At 34.5% G+C, this 22,148-nt stretch overlaps 1 protein-coding gene across 7 annotated transcripts in view; it reads left to right on the top strand.

Moving 5' to 3' along the window:
- The window catches only part of KDM6A (lysine demethylase 6A), a 211,796-nt gene extending 189,870 nt beyond the window's left edge, over positions 1-21,926 (top strand). For all 7 annotated transcript variants that reach the window (XM_081126644.1, XM_081126643.1, XM_081126640.1 and 4 more), the window contains 6 exons: positions 1,246-1,360; positions 3,459-3,646; positions 4,527-4,668; positions 17,304-17,430; positions 19,609-19,779; positions 21,033-21,926. In XM_081126644.1, the coding sequence (XP_080982770.1) occupies positions 1,246-1,360; positions 3,459-3,646; positions 4,527-4,668; positions 17,304-17,430; positions 19,609-19,779; positions 21,033-21,062 (773 nt within the window). In that variant the 3' untranslated portion in view covers positions 21,063-21,926. The remainder of the gene's footprint in view (positions 1-1,245; positions 1,361-3,458; positions 3,647-4,526; positions 4,669-17,303; positions 17,431-19,608; positions 19,780-21,032) is intronic.
- The last annotated feature ends 222 nt before the right edge of the window (positions 21,927-22,148 follow it).

Here is a 22,148-nt window from a genome sequence, read left to right as displayed (position 1 = left end):
CAAAAAAACACAATTCTTTGGGAACAAGATCCACTCTGCTCCCTCCAGAGCAAGGGCCAGTCACACTATGAACATAGACTACTGTTTTTAACTCCACCGCCACACCGGTGATAGGGATGGGTAATCAGGTAAGTTAAAACGCTATAAAAACCTGTGCTTAAGTTGTCTTTCTTGTCAAGAAATCTCTTGGTTGCTGTAAACTTTGACTATCACTCAGAGTTCTGGTAAGATTGCTTCTCACAGTTTTTACTCTGTGTGTGTGTGTGTGTGTGTGTGTGTGAGAGAGAGAGAGAGAGAGAGAGAGAGAGAGAGTGTTCTGGTAAGATTGCTTCTCACAGTTTTTACTCTCTCTCTGTGTGTGTGTGTGTGTGTGTGTGTGTGTGTGTGTGTGTGTGTGTGTGTGTGAGGGAGAGAGAGAGTTCTGGTAAGATTGCTTCTCACAGTTTTTACTCTGTGTGTGTGTGTGTGTGTGTGTGTGTGTTTCTGAAGAATGCTCCCAGAGTTCCCTGCTCTACCATTTTGTCGACAGCACTCTTGCAGTACATTTTGAAAACCAGACTTCTTGCCTCTTTACTTATGTCCTTCTGCTACTTTTGAAAAATGGGGGTTAGTTCACAAGAAAGAAGTGGTGATGATATCAGTAATAGCTAATATTTATTACTTACATGTATTAGGCACTGTTTGAAGTAGTCATTGTTTTATTGGTTCCCTGGAAAAAAACACAGTGATTTATTGGAATCATTATCTAATCTTATGTATAAGAAAACTGAGTCAGAATGAATTAGCAACTTGCCTAGACTGACATAATGACTAAGCCAAGGAGCCTGGCTCTAGAACCTAAGCTTTTAACCACGATTTAGACTGCCTTCCACAGAGGCTCTTTTACCTGTATAAGTTAGGAATTGACCAAACTCAGCTCTAAAACTAGACTTGACGCAAAGATAAACAACTGAGGCTCTGTCTGGGTAGCTCAGTTGGTTAGAGCATCGACGCTAAGGTTTCAGGCTCAGTCCTCGGTCAGGGCACATACAAGAGTCAACCAATGAATGCAAAAAAAAAATGTGGAACAACAAATCGATCTCTCTCTTTCTCTCTCTCTCTCTTTCTCTCATCAATTAAAAAACCCAAACTGACTACCACTAAAACATTTTCTGTTGAACATTTCTAAGGTTTCATTTCTAAAGATACATTTTCTATAGAATTTATAGTATGCTGATGGGTTTTTTTTCCCTTTTCACATTTTAGGTCATCAAGAAAATAACAACTTCTGTTCAGTTAACATAAATATTGGTCCAGGTGACTGTGAATGGTTTGTTGTTCCTGAAGGTTACTGGGGTGTTCTGAATGACTTCTGTGAAAAGTAGGTTTCCAAACTAAATATTCTTTAAACATAATTATTCAAAAACAATAATTTTGAAGGACAACTTACTAAAGCTGGATGTCCTAATGCATGTAACCAATTTTCACTCACTATTCAGCAGAAAATTCATTTAACACGATTTGATTCCAAACCTATTGTTTGCCTTGAAACTACTTCATGCAATAGTAATAGTCTTGAATTTAAAGAACAGAAAAATTGAGTTGTTTATTAGGCTAATTAAACATTTGATACAAAAGTACTTGTTCATGTGAAAGGTCTGTATTCCAAGAAAAAATTGTTTTAGTATAAATGGTTTTAGAAGTGGAAGAAATTTTATAATTGAGAACCCTTATAGGTTGTTAATAACTCAAATTTTAACACAGTACTCCCTGCTATATCATTATGATATAAATTCTTTCTAAAACTACTCTGGCAACTTTTCCTATAAAGGATTATTATAAAATTTAATCAACTATTTCAGATTTTGTTTTTTTATTATTGAGAAAACTCATCTGGTAGAAGTGTTCCTTTCCTAGAATCCTAGAAATAGCCTTCATTTGTTTCTTTATCTTGTGTTAAAGGGTACCTTGGAATTGTTTTCATTGGTTCAAATTGAAATATTTGTTTATATGGAAACTTAATTTCTTTTTTTAAAAAAAAGTACTCCATTGTGCAAGCACCTGAATTTTCAGTTAATAATAACATTAGAAAATTATTATGGTTAAAAACATGAATTATACATACATTTGGTATTAATTCTCCCACTCCAATAAAATAAAGGGGGGGGCAGTACCAAAAACGTTTACATATGAGAGATTTTGGGAACTAGTTAGATACATATTCCACATACTTATAATTTTTAAATTTGAGGTTAAAGAATCTTTTCTGTAAATGCCTAAATTTAGTAAGAAGTATAAATACGATTTCAAAAAACATTAATCCAAAATTTCCTATATATAGGCAAAAGGTAATCACCTTTTATTGCCTTTGCTATTTAACCACATAGGTTTCTAAGAAAGCCAAAGATGTGGAATTTTAAACTTCCAAATCTTTTGATGAAATAACGTACTTTAATCTGATTTACTTTTATGAACCAACAACCTGGTATTAGCAGAGATAGAACAGTGGCATGTAGTAAATCTCCATTGTGCTACAGAAAGATTTTTATTTCTTAAATTTTGAGATAGTAGTATATTGTTGCAGCTATAGTACAGTGATTCATGTTTACCATTTTTGAGTAGGGATTGGCTCTTTTTAGAATTTAGTTTCCTATCCTATCTAAATGGAGAGGTAACCTGGGAACAATGATGATTAGAATAGGCAGATGATGTATAAAAAGCTTGAACTTGGGGATAGTAAAAATATCAAGTTAGTATAAATAGTTGGGTAAATTTAACTAAGTTGCAGAAATAACACTTGCTACCTTAGCATTTTAGTATAATTTTGTTTCGCATAAAGATTGTTATTTGATACTGACCAGTATTGACCATGTCTGTAGTTTGTTTTATGACTTTTAATAATATCTATCTTGAAATAACCATTCATTTGGATAAATGATAAAAAGGATGCTTGCAGCCCGGCCAGTGTGGCTCAGCCGTTGAGCATTGACCTAGGATCCAGGAGACTGGTTTGATTCCCCGTCAGGGCACATGCCCGAGTTGCGGGCTCGACCCCTGGTGGGGGACATGTAGGAGGCAGCCAATCAATGACTCTCATCATTGATGTTTCTATCTCTCTCTCTCTCTCCCCCTTCCCTCTCCTCCACTCTCTCTCAAAAAATCAATGGAAAAAATATCCTCAGGTAAGGATTTAGAAAAAAAAGTAAATTATATAAGTGTTGCTTAAAAGTCACTTTGGATTTCATCTGGATCTTTAAAAAATCATCTTAGGATAGTAATACTGATCTTTGCTTAAGTCATCCAATACTTAACTGTAATTAACTTGACTCACTTTACATATAGCAGTTCTTACTGCACAAGCAGTTAATTTTCAATGCAGTGAATGATCCTATTTTTTGAAACTTTCAACATTGTCTTCTAGTCTTACAAGGACCTTATTAAAGTACTTAATATATTTGCATTATTTTTTCTTATTTCAGAAATAATTTGAATTTCCTAATGGGTTCTTGGTGGCCCAACCTTGAAGACCTTTATGAAGCAAATGTTCCAGTGTATAGGTTTATTCAGCGACCTGGAGATTTGGTCTGGATAAATGCAGGCACTGTTCATTGGGTTCAGGCTATTGGCTGGTGCAACAATATTGCTTGGAATGTTGGTCCACTTACAGGTATTTTAAAGAATATGCTTAAAAATGTTTAATTTATAAGGAATCGCATCTGATAAGTCTTTTTTTTTTCTCTTGAAATATACCCCACTAAAAATTGGAAGAAGAGTGTCTCCTTGAATAAAAATTTAATTTGTAGTATAAGAAATTAAATTCAAGTTAACAAATAGAAATCCAAGACTACAGATCTCAGCAAAAACAAATTGATATCTTTATATACAAGGAAAATATATATATTTTTCAAAAGCAATAGATATTTATTATTCCTCATTATAATAGTTTAAAATGGGTATTTGTGGTCAGTGGGTGGCTTTCCTCCATGTGATAGAGTGCTTGGTTTTACTTTATAAAGGAAACTTTATGGGAGAAAACAAAGTAGAGTAGTTACTCATTCTTTCAAATTTTTCTTTCATCTGGTATTGTATGAATAGCCCTATTATGTCAGATCCATTTGGATTATGCCTGCCTTCAGGCAGTAGATAGTTAACATGAATAATATGGCCTTTGGAGCCAGATAGACCTGGATTAGGACCAGGATCTAGCTCTTGTAACTTTGGGCAAGTTACATAACCTCTCTGGGCTTCAATTTCTTCATCTGTATAATGGGGATAATAAAATTAAAAAGGTGATACTAAAGATTAAATGAAACAATCTATTAAAATAGCTCAGCACAATGCCTGGCACATAGTTACAATAAGCACTCTACACGATTGCTGTTATTATTACCATAATTATTTTAAAAAACAAAAAAATTGTTATTATTATTTTTATAATTTTTTGAGGTCTTCAGAATTGGTGTTTATATTACCCAAGAAGGTGATAATGGTTATCTTCATATATTCTGGTACTTTGGGTTGCTTTATAACTGTTTTTTTTTTCCTAGCCTGCCAGTATAAGTTGGCAGTGGAACGGTACGAATGGAACAAATTGCAAAGTGTGAAGTCAATAGTACCCATGGTTCATCTTTCCTGGAATATGGCACGAAATATCAAGGTCTCAGATCCAAAGCTTTTTGAAATGATTAAGTAAGTGCTTTCTAAAACTGCTGTAGTCCCTCTCTTTTTGGGGAGTGTTAACTATTCAATACTTCCCCCCACACACACCCCTCCTCCAGGCAATAGAATTATATTGACAACAAAACAAAATGGTCCAGAATTCTAGCAAAATATAATACAGTAATCTACATGTTAGAAGTATTTTTCCCTTCCACATAGTCAGTACACTGTTATATAAAGAGGACCAAAGGCACAAATGACTTTTAAACAAGTAGATTCACAAACCCGTGCTTCCCCACTACCTTCTGAACCACCTGATTCCTAGGAGAACTTTAGTTTTAATATTGAAAGATTGCCCTTAGTATTGGGGGAGGAAATGGCATTGCGAAATAATTGCTGGTACAGAGAAATTAGCATTTAATATAGGGATTTGAGTAAAATGTTAATTTTTTATTGTTTTCATTAAATAATCTATCTTATAATTGTCCCTTTTTTTAGCTGCTTTAAACATGTAATACAAGTTATTTGAATACATATGTTTTAGTAAGCTTATATGTTATCACAGTTTCTGTCCTAGCTATATTATAAGTCTATTTAGAAGTAACATTTTCAAATTGTGTTATATAGCAGTGTTTCCCTAAACTGTGTTTTCTATGATTATTAATCCTGCCCCCAAAAGATAGGGAACTCTGGTCAAAGAAATGTGGGAAATGATGGATTAGGTAAAGTCCAAGTCTTATTTTTTTTTTTTTTTCTTTTTTGTAAAATGTTTTAAAGACTAAGTATTGGTGTGCTTTATGAATGGGGAGAAGGGTATTAATGTATTTCCCCAACCCATTTGTTTGACCAGTATCTTTTGAAGAATTGATCTCCTCATGAACTCATTTTGGGATACACTGCTTTATACTCACTGATAAAATAAATTTGTCTTTGTTAAAATAATACTTACATTAAGTGTTTTTCCTGCAGCTATATTAATATGGTCAGCACATGTTGTTTTTAAAAGACTGCCTTTTAAAAGTAATCATGACTTATTAAAATGATTTCAAACCTAAGTCCGAAATTTTATTCAAAGAAAAATTGTGTGGCCAAGATAATATGTGTATGGATTATCTTATGATATAATCCTTTATCAGTTGCACTGTTTTATCTAGTCCTGGGTAGAAGTGGTAGGAGGAGGGAAAAGGTAACAAAAATTAAATCATAGCAAGCAATATACAAATCCTTGAAAAAGTTGGATCTTAGGTATCATACTCTATACTTGTAATTGGTAATGGAGTGTAGGGGGGTTGTTTGTCCATTTATTCTATTATATCTCAGAATGGTACTTGGTTCTGAATAGCAGGTTCAGGGTTACTTTTGGGGCAAAAATTGCCTTAAAGTCACTAAAGATGTTTAGTTAAGTTGGAGATAGGTATAAACTAGGCTAATTTAGATTTCCTGAAGGTAAAGGGATGGTACAGTATAGAAGCTACTTACCCAACAACTATATAGACCGCAAGTAACTCGTTACATTTTGAATAGATTAGGATTTTGTCATTGGAAAGGATTTTAAAGGTCATTTAAAGGTTATAAGGTCCTACTTAATGCAGTAATCCCTTCTGTAGCATTCAAAACTTGTGGTCATCCAGGAACTTTTGGGACATTCTCATTACCTTGCTATAATTCTTAAAAGTTCTTTACAAATTGGCCTGAAATCTACGTGTTATTTGGTCCCAGTTCCCTAAATATATTTGGGATTTATGTAGAATAAATTTCATTCAACAAGTTTTTGAGAACTAGCTCTGTGCCAAACACTGTTGATAGATACAACAGTGGAGTGTAAGTTAAAATCCCTGCCCTCAGAGGGCTTAATTTATAGTGGAACAAGACAGGGAGGTCTCTAGACAGACAAATTACTGATAAGTAATATGAATAAGATAAAATAGATAATATTTGGGTTGGAGGTGTGGTGAGAGTGCTGCTTTTTTTAAAGTGGCCAGGGGAGAAGGTACCTGAGAGTATGAGTTTTGTGCTTAGACCTTAATAATGAGATGGAGTCAAATATGCTAAGATCTAGAACTTTTCAGATCCAGGGAACAAGTGAAAGCGAATTGGGAACAACTTTGGCATGTTTATAGAACAAAATGGTCAGTGTAACGATAGCAGAATGAGAGAAAGAAAGGGAGGTAGCAATAAGCTCAATGAAGTGTATAGGAACCAGATTTGACGTGGACATTTAGGACTTGGTTAGTTTATATATTAGTTCTGGATGTTACAGGTTACCGTTAGAGAATTTTAAGCAGACAAGGGATAAGTTCTAATTTAAACTTTAAGAAAATTAATCTGGTTGCTTTGTAGAGAATATATTCCAAGGGGCAAGGTTAGAAGTGGGAGGGAAGCAGTTAGGAGGCAATTATAATATGACAGCCTAACCCAGACAGACATTTACCCATGGGGGTAGAAAGGGGGATCAAGATAGGAATTGTGGTGGAGCTAAAGCTCACTGGACTTGCTTATAGATTAAGTGGTGGGGAAAGAGAAAAAGGAGACTTCATTGTCATAGTCTATTCTTCTTCCTACCTGGTCTTCATTGATTTAAACATCTCTTACCTCTGTCACCTTTTCCATTACCTCCTTCCAATTTATCATTGCCCCTCTTAATATTTGAAATGTTGAGTGTTGGCACTTGCATCATCTTTGTTATAAAGTTGTCTTTTATTGACATTGGATACACACAATTGGGGTGTTTTTTTCACCTAAAATTACTGGTGATACTGTTGTTCCTCATACCTTCCATATATATATATATATATATATATATATATATATATAATTTTTTTTTTAACCTAAATGCACTTACCTATTTCTCTTACTCCATTTTTACCTTGCATTACAAAATGTCCAATCATTTAAATCTTGATTTTATTCCTTATTATACTAACAATTCTGCTCCTAACTTGCATTGTCATTAGATATTATTGGCCAGTTCTTTTTGTCATCACACTGGTTGGAAATGTTAATCATAAATCCAGACCTCTAGGCCTTGCTTTATAAACTTCCTTTTTAAAGTAGTCATTCAGCTATTGCTAAAAATGTACTTTTCATCAGCCAACAATGCTCCCTTTCTTTTATTTGTACTTCATTTCATCTGTACTTTTATTCACTTAATGACTATTTGCCAACTGTATCCAAGGCTCTAGGCTAGGCACTGAGAAGGCGGGGGGGGGGGGAACAGGGTTATATATCTAGTATAGGTCCTGTCTTGAAGTAAACGTTTGTGCATATAAGTGAATAGGTTTAAAGAAGTACAATAACGGATCCACTGGATTCTTTTTAGCCACAGGAAGTCAGAGAAATCTGTATTTTGGGAGACAGATATGTTGTGTGAAGGGTGAAGATGTGGAGGTGGGGTGAGAAAGTTTTGGTGGGTTTTTAACTAATATGATCTAATTTGGATTTCATGAAGCTCTAGTTTCTAGTAGTTAAATAAATAGAATAAGCTTCTGGATGATAAGAGAGAGGAGTGAGTGAGACAAAGATACTTTGGGTTTTCAAGTCTGGGTTCTATATGGTTTAGTAATAATACCAGTTGATAAATTAAGCTTGGTACTTAGCCAAGCAATAAGCAAAGTGCTTCCCAGACTGTATCTCATATCTCTCAGCATCCCAAGGTTGCCCACTTGGTTAGAACCAGGATTTAAACCCATATCTGTCTTAATGTAAAATCTACTTGTATGTATCTGCCACAGGACTTCATATGGGGGCAGTGGCAAGTTTGAAGAGCCAGTGAAATAGTTGGATAGAGCTGTTTAGCAGAGGCTGTAGGAAGTACAGAACTCTAGAAATCAAAGTCAGAGCTGACTGGCTAGGGAGTCTTCTACCTAGTGGTTTGTGATTACCTTGAGAGGAAAAGGAGGAGTTGGGAACAGAACTTGGGGAGATACATCTATTTAAGAAAAGCAAATAGGTGAATTAGATAAAAGACAGAAGAGAGCATGGAGAATATACTGTTACAAAAATAGGGGGGGGGGTCTTCTTTCACAAGCTCAGTTTTGCTATAAATGTAAACTTTCTTTAAAGTCCCCATTTGTATCTCAAATCTGACCCCCCACTTCCCTTGTTAGCCATTTCTCGCAATGCTGCCTTGAGATGTGTGCTTGAATTTTCTATTTTTATCACTCTATTTGGTATTTTAAACCGTCTTTAATATGCACTGCAATTTTTACATCTCCTCTCTTCTTTTCTCCTTTGAATTATCTTTTAGAAATATTGTTCAGTAAAGCTTTAATTCAGTATATATTGAGCATATGAATGAATTGTAGGTTACTTTAAAAGATAAAATATCAGCGAGATGTAAGAAGTGGAATGGAGAAGATATGCAAATATAGTCCTCTCTTTAACTTTCTCCTTGAAAGTTATTGTTTTTAATTCATAAATACTGTGAATCTACAATGTGTCATTTTTAGGTTTTCACAGTTAAATGGTAAGTCTGCCCAATCAAAAAGAATATAGGCAAAATTTACCTTGTGCCTTCTCATCTACTCAACTGACTCAGTGAGCTCTACCCATTTCTTTTCATCCTTTAATATTTGTTTAATATTTATTGTGAACTGAGTTGATGCTCAGGTATTGTGCTAGGTGACAAAAGAATTTGATCACTTCTGTAGCACTTAAAAATAAATGGAGAAATAATCAAAATATTAAAATACACGGTCTTTACTATAATGATGGAAAAATTTGTTTAAAAGATGCAGGGAAGCACAGAGGAAGACACTTCTGAGAGAGAGAAACATTCGGGAAAGGCTTCACAAAAGTACTGCAGCTCCATAATTCCTTATCCTAAACCCCTTAGGCCAAATATATTTTGGTATTCAGAATTCTTAGGATATAGTAAGGTAATACAGTATATTACAATATATTTGACCCTCCAGCAGGGTCTGTGGCAGTATCATGGAATCAAACACATTAATATTTCTGCAGTAAAACATATACGTAGTCACTCTGATGAGCTAAGTGAAAACTATAAAAAGCCCCAGGTCAAGTTTCAGCATCAAATGAGTTCATGCAAAATTTATGAAAAACTTCTGGGATTGTAATAGATTATGAGCCTGTACTGATACTAAGCAATTTAATAATGAGAAATGTTTATATCTCCTATTGTCCCCTACTCTCCCACCTTATCATTTTGACAATGGATTACTTGTGGTTATTTAAACCAGTCAACATCACCCTTTGCATTTTCTTTCTTTTTTTTAATATATTTTTATTGATTTCGGAGAGAGGAAGGGACAGGGAGAGGTAGAAATATCAATGATGAGAGTCTTTGATTAGCTGCTCCCTGCACTCCCCTACTGGGGATTGAGCCCGAAACCCAGGCATGTGCCCTGACTGGGAATCAAACCCTGACCTTCTGATTCATAGGTTGACGCTCAACCACTGAGACACCCCGACTTGGCTGGGCTCTTTGTATTTTCAAAATCAAGTTCAGTCTTTTAGAGTCCTGTGATTTCTTAGCATCCTTTAGGTCATTTAGTAAATCTCTTTCAATATTTATATCCTAGCTATTTTACTAAAACAAATTAATCTTCATACTCTACTTCACATTCTTCCAGATACTTCCTACATTACCATAAGTCAAAAGAGTATTTATTATCTTGATTACTTCTTTCATTTCCTAATGCAGTGAACTTGACTAGAAAAGTTCACAGCCTGACCTCTTAGGAAAATTTTAGTGGAAGCTCAGTGCATAATCTCTTTTGATTTCCTTTAACTGTTTAAACAAAAAAACATTTTTATACATATCCCATATATTGCAAACCAACTTACTCTCTCCTTTAGACCAAACTTTTAAGCGTCTCTCAGGTTTAAGCCCTTACTTGTTAGCTGTTCAGTTTTCTGAATCATTAGAGTAGCCCTACACAAAGAAATTAATTAAGGAAGACTTATAAATGTAAGGCAACTGATCTCTTCTTTAATTCGTTGAACTATGACAGTTTTTCTATGTTAATATAACTTACTCTTTAAAATATATAAAATTTGCATATAATGCATTGATTGCTACATGCCCACAAACTTGTTTACACTCCCCCCCAGCTTTTTATTTTGAAAAATTTTTAATCTACAAAAATGATTGAAAGACTAATTCAATGAATACCTACCTACATAACCTCACCTGGTGTCATCAGATAAGTTTTTGCCACATGTACTTAGCCATCTCTGTATACACACATATACACACGTATTTTTTTCGCTGAATCATATGAAAAAGTAATTTGCAAGCATTAAGGCATGTCACTCCAAATACTTCAACCTGCATCTCTTAAGAATAAGGATATTCTCACATATACACAGTACCATTTTCCATATGTAAGATATATGAAATGCAGTAGTAATCAGCTAATACACAGTCTGCATTTAAATTTCCCCAACTACTCGAAAATGTCCTTTTTTAGCTCTTACCCCTCCCCAACCTCCTCACCCTAGCACCCTCAGTTGAGATTGAATCAAGGTTTATATTGAATTCAGTGTGTAGCCATTGTGTCTTTAGTCTTTTTTATTGATTTTGGAAAGAGGGAAGGAGAGAGGGAAAGAAAGAAAAAAGAAACATCGATTTGTTGTTTCACTTATTTATGCATTCATTGGTTGATGGTTGTCTGCGCCCTGACCAGGGATCAAACTTGCAGCCTTGCAGCCTTTGTGTATTGGGAAGATGCTCTAACCAACTGAGCTATCCAGCCAGGGCTGTGTCTTTTTTTATGGTTTTGTTTTTTTGTGCACCCCCCCCCCCCCCCCCCCCCCCCCAAAGAGGACAGACCTTTCTGTCATTCAGAGTTCCACATTCTGAATATATTTTCTCAGTTCTCTTTGGGTTATACATTTTTGAGAAGAAATATTGATGATGTTTCCCCTTGGTAAACCCCTGTCCCATTCTAATATAAACTATGTTACAGATATTTACATTAGTGGGTCCTAAGTGAATGAAGTTTTACTAAATAGGCACTTTAAAACTTAAAATTAAAGGTGGAAAGATTATTGCTACTTTTTATCCATCTTCATCAGTTATAAAGCTTTTATCCTTTGATTTTAATGTATTGAACTAAGAGAAACCCTTATTCTTTGCAAATTCATGATTCCCATTTTCAGACATTTGAGATAGATTGCTTTGGCCTATATAATGCTAAGGCTTTTTTTTTTAAATTTTTTTTTAGTTCACTCCCCTAAGACTCATATTCAATATGTTTGAGCATTGAAGTATTCCTTTTAACAGAATCCTTGAAAGGAGTCAAATGATAATGCAGCAAGTGAGAAATTGATACTATTGGTACTGATTAGATTTTCCCTGCAGATAATGGCTTTCAGAATAGAGTGATTCTTTTATTTTTTAATTAAAATTTTCTTTTATTATTTTGCAGTTACAGTTGACATTCAGTTTATATTAGTTGCAGATGTACAACATAGTGGTTAGATATTTATATAACTTATGAAGTGATCCTCCCAATAAGCCTAGTGCCCACCTGACACTGTACATAATTATTACAATGTTGTTTTTTGGTTTTTGTTTTTTTTCATTTCTGTTTGCATCAAATATCTTTTTCCATCCCTTTACCTTTTTTTTTTTTTTTTTTAATATGCCTTTATTGATTTCAGAGAGGAAGGGAGAAGGAGAGAGAGAGAGAAAGAGAGACATCACATGATGAGAGAGTCATTGATCGGCTGCCTCCTGCATGCCCCCCACGGGATCAATCCCGATACCCGGGCATGTGCCCTGACTGGGAATCAAACTGCGATCACCTGGATCATAGGTCAATGCTCAACCGCTGAGTCATGCCAGCCAGGCTACAATATCCTTAACTATATTCTCTATGCTGTACTTTACATCCCTGTGACTATTTTGTAACTACCAATTTGCACGTTTTAATCCCTTCACCTTTTTCACCCAGCCCCCTAGCCCCCCTCTCATCTGGCAACCATCAGTTTGTTCTAATAGAGATTCTTTTAGATGCAGTTGAGTGGTTTAATCTCAATGGTATATATACCAATAAATATGGTATAAATTGTTGTAATCATGTTACAAGTTAGCAAGTTAATTTAATGATAGTATGTTTGTGATATGTTGGAAATTCTGGTTTCTTCAACTATTTTGTTAGCTCCACTTAAATCACCATGATAATAAGCAGTCAGTGCATTTTAAAATGTCAAAAACGATTCCAAAGAGCCCATTTTCCTCTGAAAAATTCAATATTGGGAAGTCATAGATTTAGGAGAAACATACAGATAGTAGTATGCTGAGAAGTAGAAAGTTAATTTTTTAAAATTTCAACAGTACCAAGTCCCTTGAAAACCACTCCCCACAAACTTAATTTCTTTTTTCTTTTTTTTACTTTAAAAATTGTTTTCAATTGCAGTTTGCATTTAATATTTTTTTCTATTAGATTTTTTCCAGAACTAGCATTATTTTTGTTTTCCCTTTTCTTTCATATAAATTAAAGCAAACTGTTAAGTATTAACTCCCTTTTCCCTTTGATTCCCATTTTTAAGTGGATAAATGAATTGTTCTACAACTCTGGTCATAGCCGGTTGGCCTAATAATTGAATGAGAGGGTATAGTTGTGAATTTAGCATAGATCCTAGTGCTGTTGTCCTAGGGGGTCTTCTAATACACTGTTGGGCTGCATATACAATGCTTTTTGATAACATTGAGCTAACAAAATCTAAAAATTCTAAAACTCTGCTTTCTGATAGTTAACATATATTTGCTTTCATGCTTATTTTTTCCACCTGAGAGTTTAAACTTCTTAAGATACTCATTTTGTCATTGACTGAGACCTTGATTTTCAGCCATGTGGTTGGTTTAAATGAAACTGTTAGATGTCTTACTGACATTTAGACTCTCACTGTTGTCCTAGGGGGAATACAACCCTGGAGTGACAGGTGGCAAGTGTGTTATGAGGGCTCACGTCTTGGCTTACTTTTCCTGCATGGCTCCTTCAGTAATAGGGATTGTGCAAGGCAAAGTGCCTCTTAGTATACTTGAGTTTATACACCATATACTTCTTAGTGGCTGAGATTGTTACCATAATGACTTTAAAAGTGCCATATCAAGTTAACCAGGGCCTCATCTGTCTCCACACTGACTTTGGAAGCTTAGCCAAGCTGCCCCCAGAATGTCAGAGTAATTCCAGTGCTGTCTTAACTTCAACATAATATCACCATGACTTCATTCCTTTATTTTCCTGCCCCAGAAACCTTATCCCAAGATTAAAATCTTATAAGAACAATTGTTTTCTCACTGAGTACTCCCCATACTACCTTTGCTCGTGGCATTTCTTCTGCTTGGACATTGCCTTCCCCCCACCTTTCCTTCCTGCTCACATCTAAATTGACAACTTCTTTATGCAAACTTCTGTGATTAATATCTCCCCTCTCCTGAAGATGAGCTTTCCTTCCTTTTAGCATCCATGGTATACTATGTCTATTTATCTTTTACCTAATTTATGAATATATTGTGCATGATCATTTGTCCTAATATTATTGTCTTCAATTTTCTTATTCTAATATTTCGAGTATATTTTTATTTCTATCCCCTATATGAAGTCATTCTCTAAAATTTTATCCTTCTTTAGGTTTCATCTTTGCAGATTGGTTTTGGGGCGGATTAGATTCTACTCTGTAACCTCAGACACACCGAGCTCCCATTCAGCCTTTTCTTGGCTTTCTTCCAAGCCAGAGCTGTCTTTAATATTCCCTGCCTTTTTGTGGTAGTCTTTCATCCAAACAGCTAAAAGCAGGAGTTGTATCCTGAAACCACATTGATCCTTAAAAGTCAAAGAATTCCCTGCTACCCTGTCTCCTGAAAGTATTTCTGACCCTATTCCTAAAGTACATTTATCAAAAACAGCATATCATCTACATTTTTACACTTTCTGCTAGTGATTTAATATGTTGTTTTTAACAAATTGAATTCTTAATTACTGTCAGGTAAATTTATTAAAATTCAGCAAAACTAAATGAAGAGGAAATAACAACCCTGATTTTGTTTGACTTTTATTTTTTAGCTCTTCAATACATTCAAACATTATCTTCATGTAAAATCAAAGTCTAGGATTAAAGCAGAACAGATTACTGTTAAGTCTTGAATATTATGTCTGTATTTTCCCTGGGATCCTTTCCCTAAATCTGTATTTTCTGATTTTTCCTCACCCTTTGATTGAATCAGATTCTTTCTTTAGGACCTGCTCATTGGTGGTCTTCAGAAGAGCCTCTGTCTCTCTCGGTTCCCTTGTATTCCAACGGCTACTTTTTGAAAATGGGAAGGAACAAACAATTTTAATGTTACGGGCAAGGAGGAAACCACAATTGGGTTATTCATTGTCAGAACAGGTTAATAGAGCTGTCAGTTTTTTAAAGTTCCAATATCTCACAGAATAAAAATTCTAGAGCTGTGATTTGAGACACAGAATACTCATGGGTTAGTATTATTAACAACCCTACCTCTAACTCTTTATTGTTTGCAGGAAAGTGGTATAATGAATTTTTCTAGATGAAACTACCAAACTAACCATAAATTATAAGCTGCCATCTAACTGCCAATGTAGTCAGTAGCATTGGAGTTGAAAGTTTATTCACTGAGTAAAGAGTGGAACGGTAATATTCCACAGAACCAAGGTTCTCTGTTTGGGGGGAGTATACAAAAAAAGCTGCACTGACTGAATCTCATCTTCCAAAGAGAAGAGGGGAGAGTGGGTAAGAATACATGGAAGAGAGTGCAGTGTGAGATAGTGAGGGAAAGCTTGAGATTTATATAACCCTAGCCCAACCACTTGAAAAATAGCTTTAGGACATGAGACAAATTTAGCTTCTGAGCACTAGTCTCCTCATTTGCAAGATGGAGATAGTAATGCCTCTTGCACAGGGTTGTTAAGAGGCCTAAGTGACATAATATGTGTGAAGTACCTAATATCATGCCTTCTGCCTGGTCCTTATTTTTTATGATTTTTATTGTATTTTATTATTTTTGTTTTCCAACATGAGAGCATAGTGGAATCTGCCAGTCTTCCAGAGGTATCTGCAGAGTTTTAGGCATTATATTTCCTATGATAGAGACCTTATTTTGAAGCCCTGGTTGGAAAACTTGCTCAGTAAGATCAGGGCCTTCAAAGGTGAATTGTATGGGACACGAGGAGAGAAAAGGGGAAGAGCGGGTACTGTTTAAGAGCTAGCGGCATAGTCTAAATTAAATTCTATCTCTTTTTGCCATGATGTAAATTTTTACTTGCTACCTCCCCTGGCACACCTTCATGAACATATACCACATATACATACGCACACAGACAGAGAGAGAGAGAGAGAGAAAGATAGCTGTCCTAGCTTTGATTTGCAACCATAATCTAAAGCACTATTTTGTTTCTAAATAATTACTTAGAATAATTACTAAATAATTACAGCAAGAATTACTGAACAAACTGAGAAATTCTTTTAATATGATACTTAATGGATTTGCCTTACAACTGTGGGGTTGATATTGTTTTATGTTTGTTAAATAAATTAACAAGTTTGACATATATTTTTAGTTATCTTTTATCCTAGCTTAATTTACATGGATTCTGATAAGTGACCGTACTTTAACCTAGTCACTTATAAAATAACAAGGAAATATTACTTATACTTTAAATTTTAGTTTTTCAGTAATCAAATGTTTATCGAGCACCTACTATATGCCAGGCACTGTCATAGACAGAGTAAATAGCATGAATAAAACAGGTAAGACCTTTGCTTTCAAACAATACTCAGTTGCTAAACCCATTTCCTTTTCTTTAGGGTATTTTCATTGTCACCAAATTTTAGAGGGAAAAGTACCTTAGAGATCATCTAGTCCAACCTCTTTGTTCAAGTGGAGAATCTGAGCCACTAAGATTCAGAGGAGAGTAAGAGAATTTAGCAGACAATTCCAAGTAATAACAGTAAACTATAGGAAAATCACAGATTGTGAGAATTCACTATATTGTTAGCATCTTAAGTATGAGTTTAAAAAAGGTACAAATTTACAAGAAAAGTCCAATTGTGTTAATACAAATGAAAGATTCCACTATATTCAAGTTAAAGTAGAGAATTTAAATGTCTTTTTTCTTCTTTAGCGCTATAGTGAAACCAATTTGGTATTCTGTGGTAACTAAATACCATAAATGGTTTTCTGCTTATAGACTCAAAAATTTTTTAAAGCAGCTATACAGATGATGTTGTTTATGATTGCCTGAGTAGTGTTGATAGAAATAATATGCCTTCCTGTCTTGCTAGTATCATAGCAGTTCAGATCTGGAATTCATATCCCTTATTGCAAGGATGAGAACATTGACTCCCAAAGAGGTTAATTGACTTGCCCAAATAAGAGCCAAAATTAATAGCTTGTATTTAAACAAGGAATCAGGTTTTGTATCTTAAGATCATTATATTTTTATATTCAGATAAAAATTATTGTCAACTTTACCTAATCTAATATTATCAGACCTGCTGAATATTAACCCTATTTTTTAAAATCTCAGAGTATCTGAGAAATTGACAAAAGAGAAATGAAGTCACAGATATTAGAACTGAGTCTTTTGGCATTATTTCTAATGGCATATCTTTTATGCTAAAAATACTCAATATTAAGTTGCTGGTCACAAATAATTTTTCCCCAACAATAGGTATTGTCTTCTAAGAACTCTGAAGCAATGTCAGACATTGAAGGAAGCTCTCATTGCTGCAGGAAAAGAGATTATATGGCATGGGCGGACAAAAGAAGAACCAGCGCATTACTGTAGCATATGCGAGGTAAGTGACTGTTCTTATCCACCCTTGTTTTATAAAGCCTCTTACCTCTCTACTTTGGCTTTCTCTTCAGTTGTTTTAAAAAATATATTTATACTTTTATGTAATACATTTTACTGAAATTGAAATTGTGTTTTTCTTGTTACTTAGCTATTATATTAAAATTTAATCTGATGGTATACTGTTTTACTAACTATGAATTAACTCAAAGTATATACTAGTAGTCATTTATCTAATAGATATTTAACAGATGATAATCACCAAGAAGTTTAGTTTAGTCTTGGGATTTTAAACTGCGAACAATCCAAAAGCAGACAGATGTCAATAAATTAGATGTAGTTTAGTATAGCTACAGGCAGATCAATGTTCAATCCTCACCTGTGCAATTCACAGTACATTGGTCAATCATCTCCTGAAGCCAAGGCTTGCAAGTGATGCAGAAATAAAGATGATATGGTACCTGAAGGAGCTTCCATTCTGCTCGGAGAAGACAAATTATAAACAACTAATTATAATGTACATGAGACTTATGAATGCAAAGTTGGTCTTACTGTTATGACAGCAGTGAGTGGGGGAAAATGACCACATTTTCCTTTCTAGTATTGGCATAAGAGTTCACAAAAGTATTAACATTTGAGTCCATCCTTAAGGTTGAGTATGACTTCATTGGGCTAAAAAGTGATGAGAATTGGAGGTAGGATGAATGTTACTATGAGCTATACTAACAATATGAGAAAAGGAATGGTTTAGTCTATAAAAGGTTAAGTAGTCCAATGTGGCTGGAACTTAATGGAATAAACTATGCAAATTATAAGTCTAGGTGGTAGGAAGCTTACAGAGCATCTTGAATGACTTGAAGGAATTCGATATTTATTCTGAGGTCATTGAAGCCATCAAAAGGTTTTGAGCAGGCAACCAACTCGGATATGTGTTTCAAAGAGAAGTAATTGGAAAGGATGGAGATAGGAAGCTATTGCAGTCTTAAGGAAGAGCTGTCATCTTAAGACCTAGGCCAGTATTCAAAATTATTTAGAAGGTGAAATCCACAAGACAACTTAAGTGGCAGAAGTGAGGGACAGGTTGAAGAATGCTCACAAATTTTCTAGCTCAAATCATGAGATTCATGTTGTTGCCCATTGATGGTAATGGAAGACATGGTGGACTCTGGGATTTTGACTGGCATAACTGTTCAAAGAAGATATGAAGTCATGAGAGTTTTCTGTCATTGAATAAATTCGAGGATATGCCAGGGACATTAATGAACCATTCCAAACCTAGAAATTCTCTAATTCTGATGCTGGCTTTTATTTGAAATGATCTAATCCATCAGCTATTTTAATATTGTATAACCTGGCCAAAGTAAGTCATTGGAAGGTTAGATAGATTCTAATTAGGGTGCGTTATATACCTCAGGAAGATGAATATATAAGCTTTCCAATATTTCAGAATGCCTCCTATCCTGCAGTGTTATTCCTTATCCTGCCTGAACCTTAGCAACTCACCAATCTTTCTGTATAAGATACATGTATTATGTCTAAAATTGTGCTATACTCATGAGTACACTTTTTATTTGTACTCTGGCTCCTTAACATGAAGCTTATAGTTATATACTTACTGTCACTTAACTGTCAGTTTCCTCATCTGTAAAATAATCAATATATTCATTCAACAAGTGTTTTGAGGCTTGGCTAAGCACAAAGCACTATGATATGCCCTGGAGGTGCAAAGATGAGTAAACATAGTCTTTTATCTTTGAGGAGCTCAGTCTGCAGGGGAAGACGAATATCCATCCATAGTGCCCTGTTATGGGTACTATCAGAGAAGTAAAAGGAAAATGATGCTCACTTTTATCTGATTGTATACTAATGTTTTGGATTTAAAACAAAATAGACTGACATTTATTAAACTTTTGAATTAGGCTTTTGCCAGTGGTTGTAATGAGTATGCCATTCTCTTAGGTCACTCCCCTGAATATGCATTACCATTCATGTCTTTGGTCTAGTACAAAATAAATCAGATCCATTAAAGAATCTTAAACATGGCTGTGTTTGTCTTGATGCCTACTCTAACCTAAAGATAACTGTCCACAATTCCATGTAAAGTAGAATATGATTATATTAAAGCAATATAATAAATAAAGACCACTGTTGCTATTGAATGCTTTTTCTCTTGTGTGAATAGGTGGAGGTTTTTGATCTGCTTTTTGTCACTAATGAGAGCATTTCTCGAAAGACCTACATAGTGCATTGCCAAGATTGTGCACGAAAAACAAGCAGAAACCTGGAAAATTTTGTGGTGCTAGAACAGTACAAGATGGAGGACCTGATGCAAGTCTATGACCAATTTACATTAGTAAGTGAAATCAACATGTGAGTACATAGTTAGCTGGATAGGAAAGCAGCATTGTTCTGCCATCTGATAAGTAGGAGGTAATGAAATATTTAAATTTTCTTTTGGCTTATTAGATACTGCATGAGGAAATACTCAAATCATTCCCCCTTCCTCCACTTCCAAGTATTTATTCCTATGAAGTTAGCATATTTTCACTTTTCTTCCTGGATGAGGCCAATCTAAATAATAGCACAGTAATTATATTTTTAAATGTTTGCATGCTTTTTAAACACTTAAATTCTTTGTCATCCGATCTAAGTTGATAAAATTTTTGTGTAACACAGGTTACTACTGTCAACAAAATGAATCAGTAAATGTGCTTTTAAATATACTTCCGCTTTTAGAGCTAATTGTATTTATTTTAAAATATTATTTTTGACAGAAGTATTAACCTTATGGGAATTTTTTTTTTTTTTTATCCTCATCCGAGGAGTGAGGATATTTTTTCCATTGATTTTCAGAAAGTGTGGGAGGGGAGGGGAGAGAGAGAGAGAGAAAGAAAGAAAAAGAAAAAAGAAAAGAGAGAAACATCGATGTGAGAGAGACACATCAACTGGTTGCCTCCCACATGTGCTCCAACAGAGGGACAGGGATCCAACCTGCAACCCAGGTATGAGCCCTTGACCTGGAATAGAACTGACGACCCTCCAGTACACAGGCTGACACTCTAACCACTGAATTGTTGGATTTCCTCCAATACATTTCTCTTACATATGCGATTAGAAACTGAATTTTTGAAATTTAGCTCCTGATATTTGAATCGTCTTCTGAAGAAGAAAATTATCTGGAGTATGTTAAATAAAATGTATTATCTAGTTGATAGGTTCTGAAGCCAGTCACTAATGAAATTATAATTGATTTGTCAAATTATTTTCCATAAGCCTTTTTTTTTTTTAAAGCAATCTAAAAATGGTCAACCTAATAATGTTCTTGACTTTTAATGTTCTTGAGTTTTATGACTATTTGGTGAAGAAGTACAGAAAAATGCAGTTGCACTCAGTAGGGTAATAGTCTCAGGCTCTTAGGAAAATTATCCAGGCAGGAGTCAGTAAGGGAGGTTACACTTGGACATCATGTTGCATGCAGGCTGTTGAACTTCCTTGAGAATTGTTTTTTGCCCTACTTTCATAAGCAGACTATGTTTTTAGCATCGAGCTAGGGAACACTATTAACAATTTGTATACCAAAATAACATCCCTTACTTTTATTTTTAGGCTCCTCCATTACCATCTTCCTCATCTTGATATTGTTCCATGGACATTAAATGAGACCTTTTCTGCTATTCAGGAAGTAATACAGTTCTGCACCACTGGTTTTTGTAGCTGTCTCGTAAGGCTGCTGGCTGAAAACTGTGTCTATGCAACCTTCCAAGTGCAGAGTGTCAACCAACTGGACTGAGGAGAGCACTGCTCCTACTCCAGGACTCTCACAAAGCTGATCAGCTATACTTCAGAAAAAAATAATAATTTCCATGTTTTGTATATATCTGACAAAACTGGCAACATCATACAGACTACTGACTTGAAGACAACCTCTTTTATATTTCTCTATTTCTGGGCTGATGAACCACTTTTCATCTTTTTCCCCTTCAGAATTTTCCTTGGAAAAAAATACTAGCCTCACTGGTAATTTCTTTGTAAGGTAGTTAGCAATTTTAAGGCTTTCTTTGGTCAACTTTTTTTTTTAATGTGAAAAGTTAGGTAAGGAACTTTTTTACTGCTTTTATGTTTTTCTGTCTTGTTTTGAAACCACGACGGTTATTACACTTTTGGTTCCTAAATGAAATGTTTAAAAAATTAACAGCCAAGTCACAAAGATAATGGATTGCACATAGACTAAGGAATAAACTTCAGATTTGTGATTTTTGTTTCTAATCTTGATGTAAATTTACACTATTTATAAATACATATTTATTGCTTGAAAATATTTGTGAATGGAATGCTGTTATTTTTTCCAGATTTACCTGCCATTGAAATTTTAAGGAGTTCTGTAATTTCAAACACTACTCCTATTACATTTTCTATATGTAAATAAAACTGCTTAGTATTGTACAGAAACTTTTATTAAAATTGTTTAATGTTTAAAGAGTTTTCTATTGTTTGAGTTTTAAAAAGACTTTATGTACAGTGCCCAGTTTTTGTTCATTTTTCAAATCTGATTATATATATTTTATATATACTTATGTATGTATATATAATATATATAGAAATCTGGATATATGTGTATAAAGATTTAGAACTTAAAATTTTCTCGTTTTAAGTTTCACATTTATGGTAGATTTTTTGAGGTGTTTACTGTAAAGTATTGCTTACAAAAGTATAATTATTTTT

The sequence above is a fragment of the Miniopterus schreibersii genome, assembly GCF_964146895.1.
Source record: "Miniopterus schreibersii genome assembly, chromosome: X".
In the NCBI taxonomy this organism is placed as follows: Eukaryota; Metazoa; Chordata; class Mammalia; order Chiroptera; family Miniopteridae; genus Miniopterus; species Miniopterus schreibersii.
The sequence above is the reverse complement of the archived record's forward strand: the minus strand, read 5'-3'. Positions and strand labels throughout refer to the sequence as shown.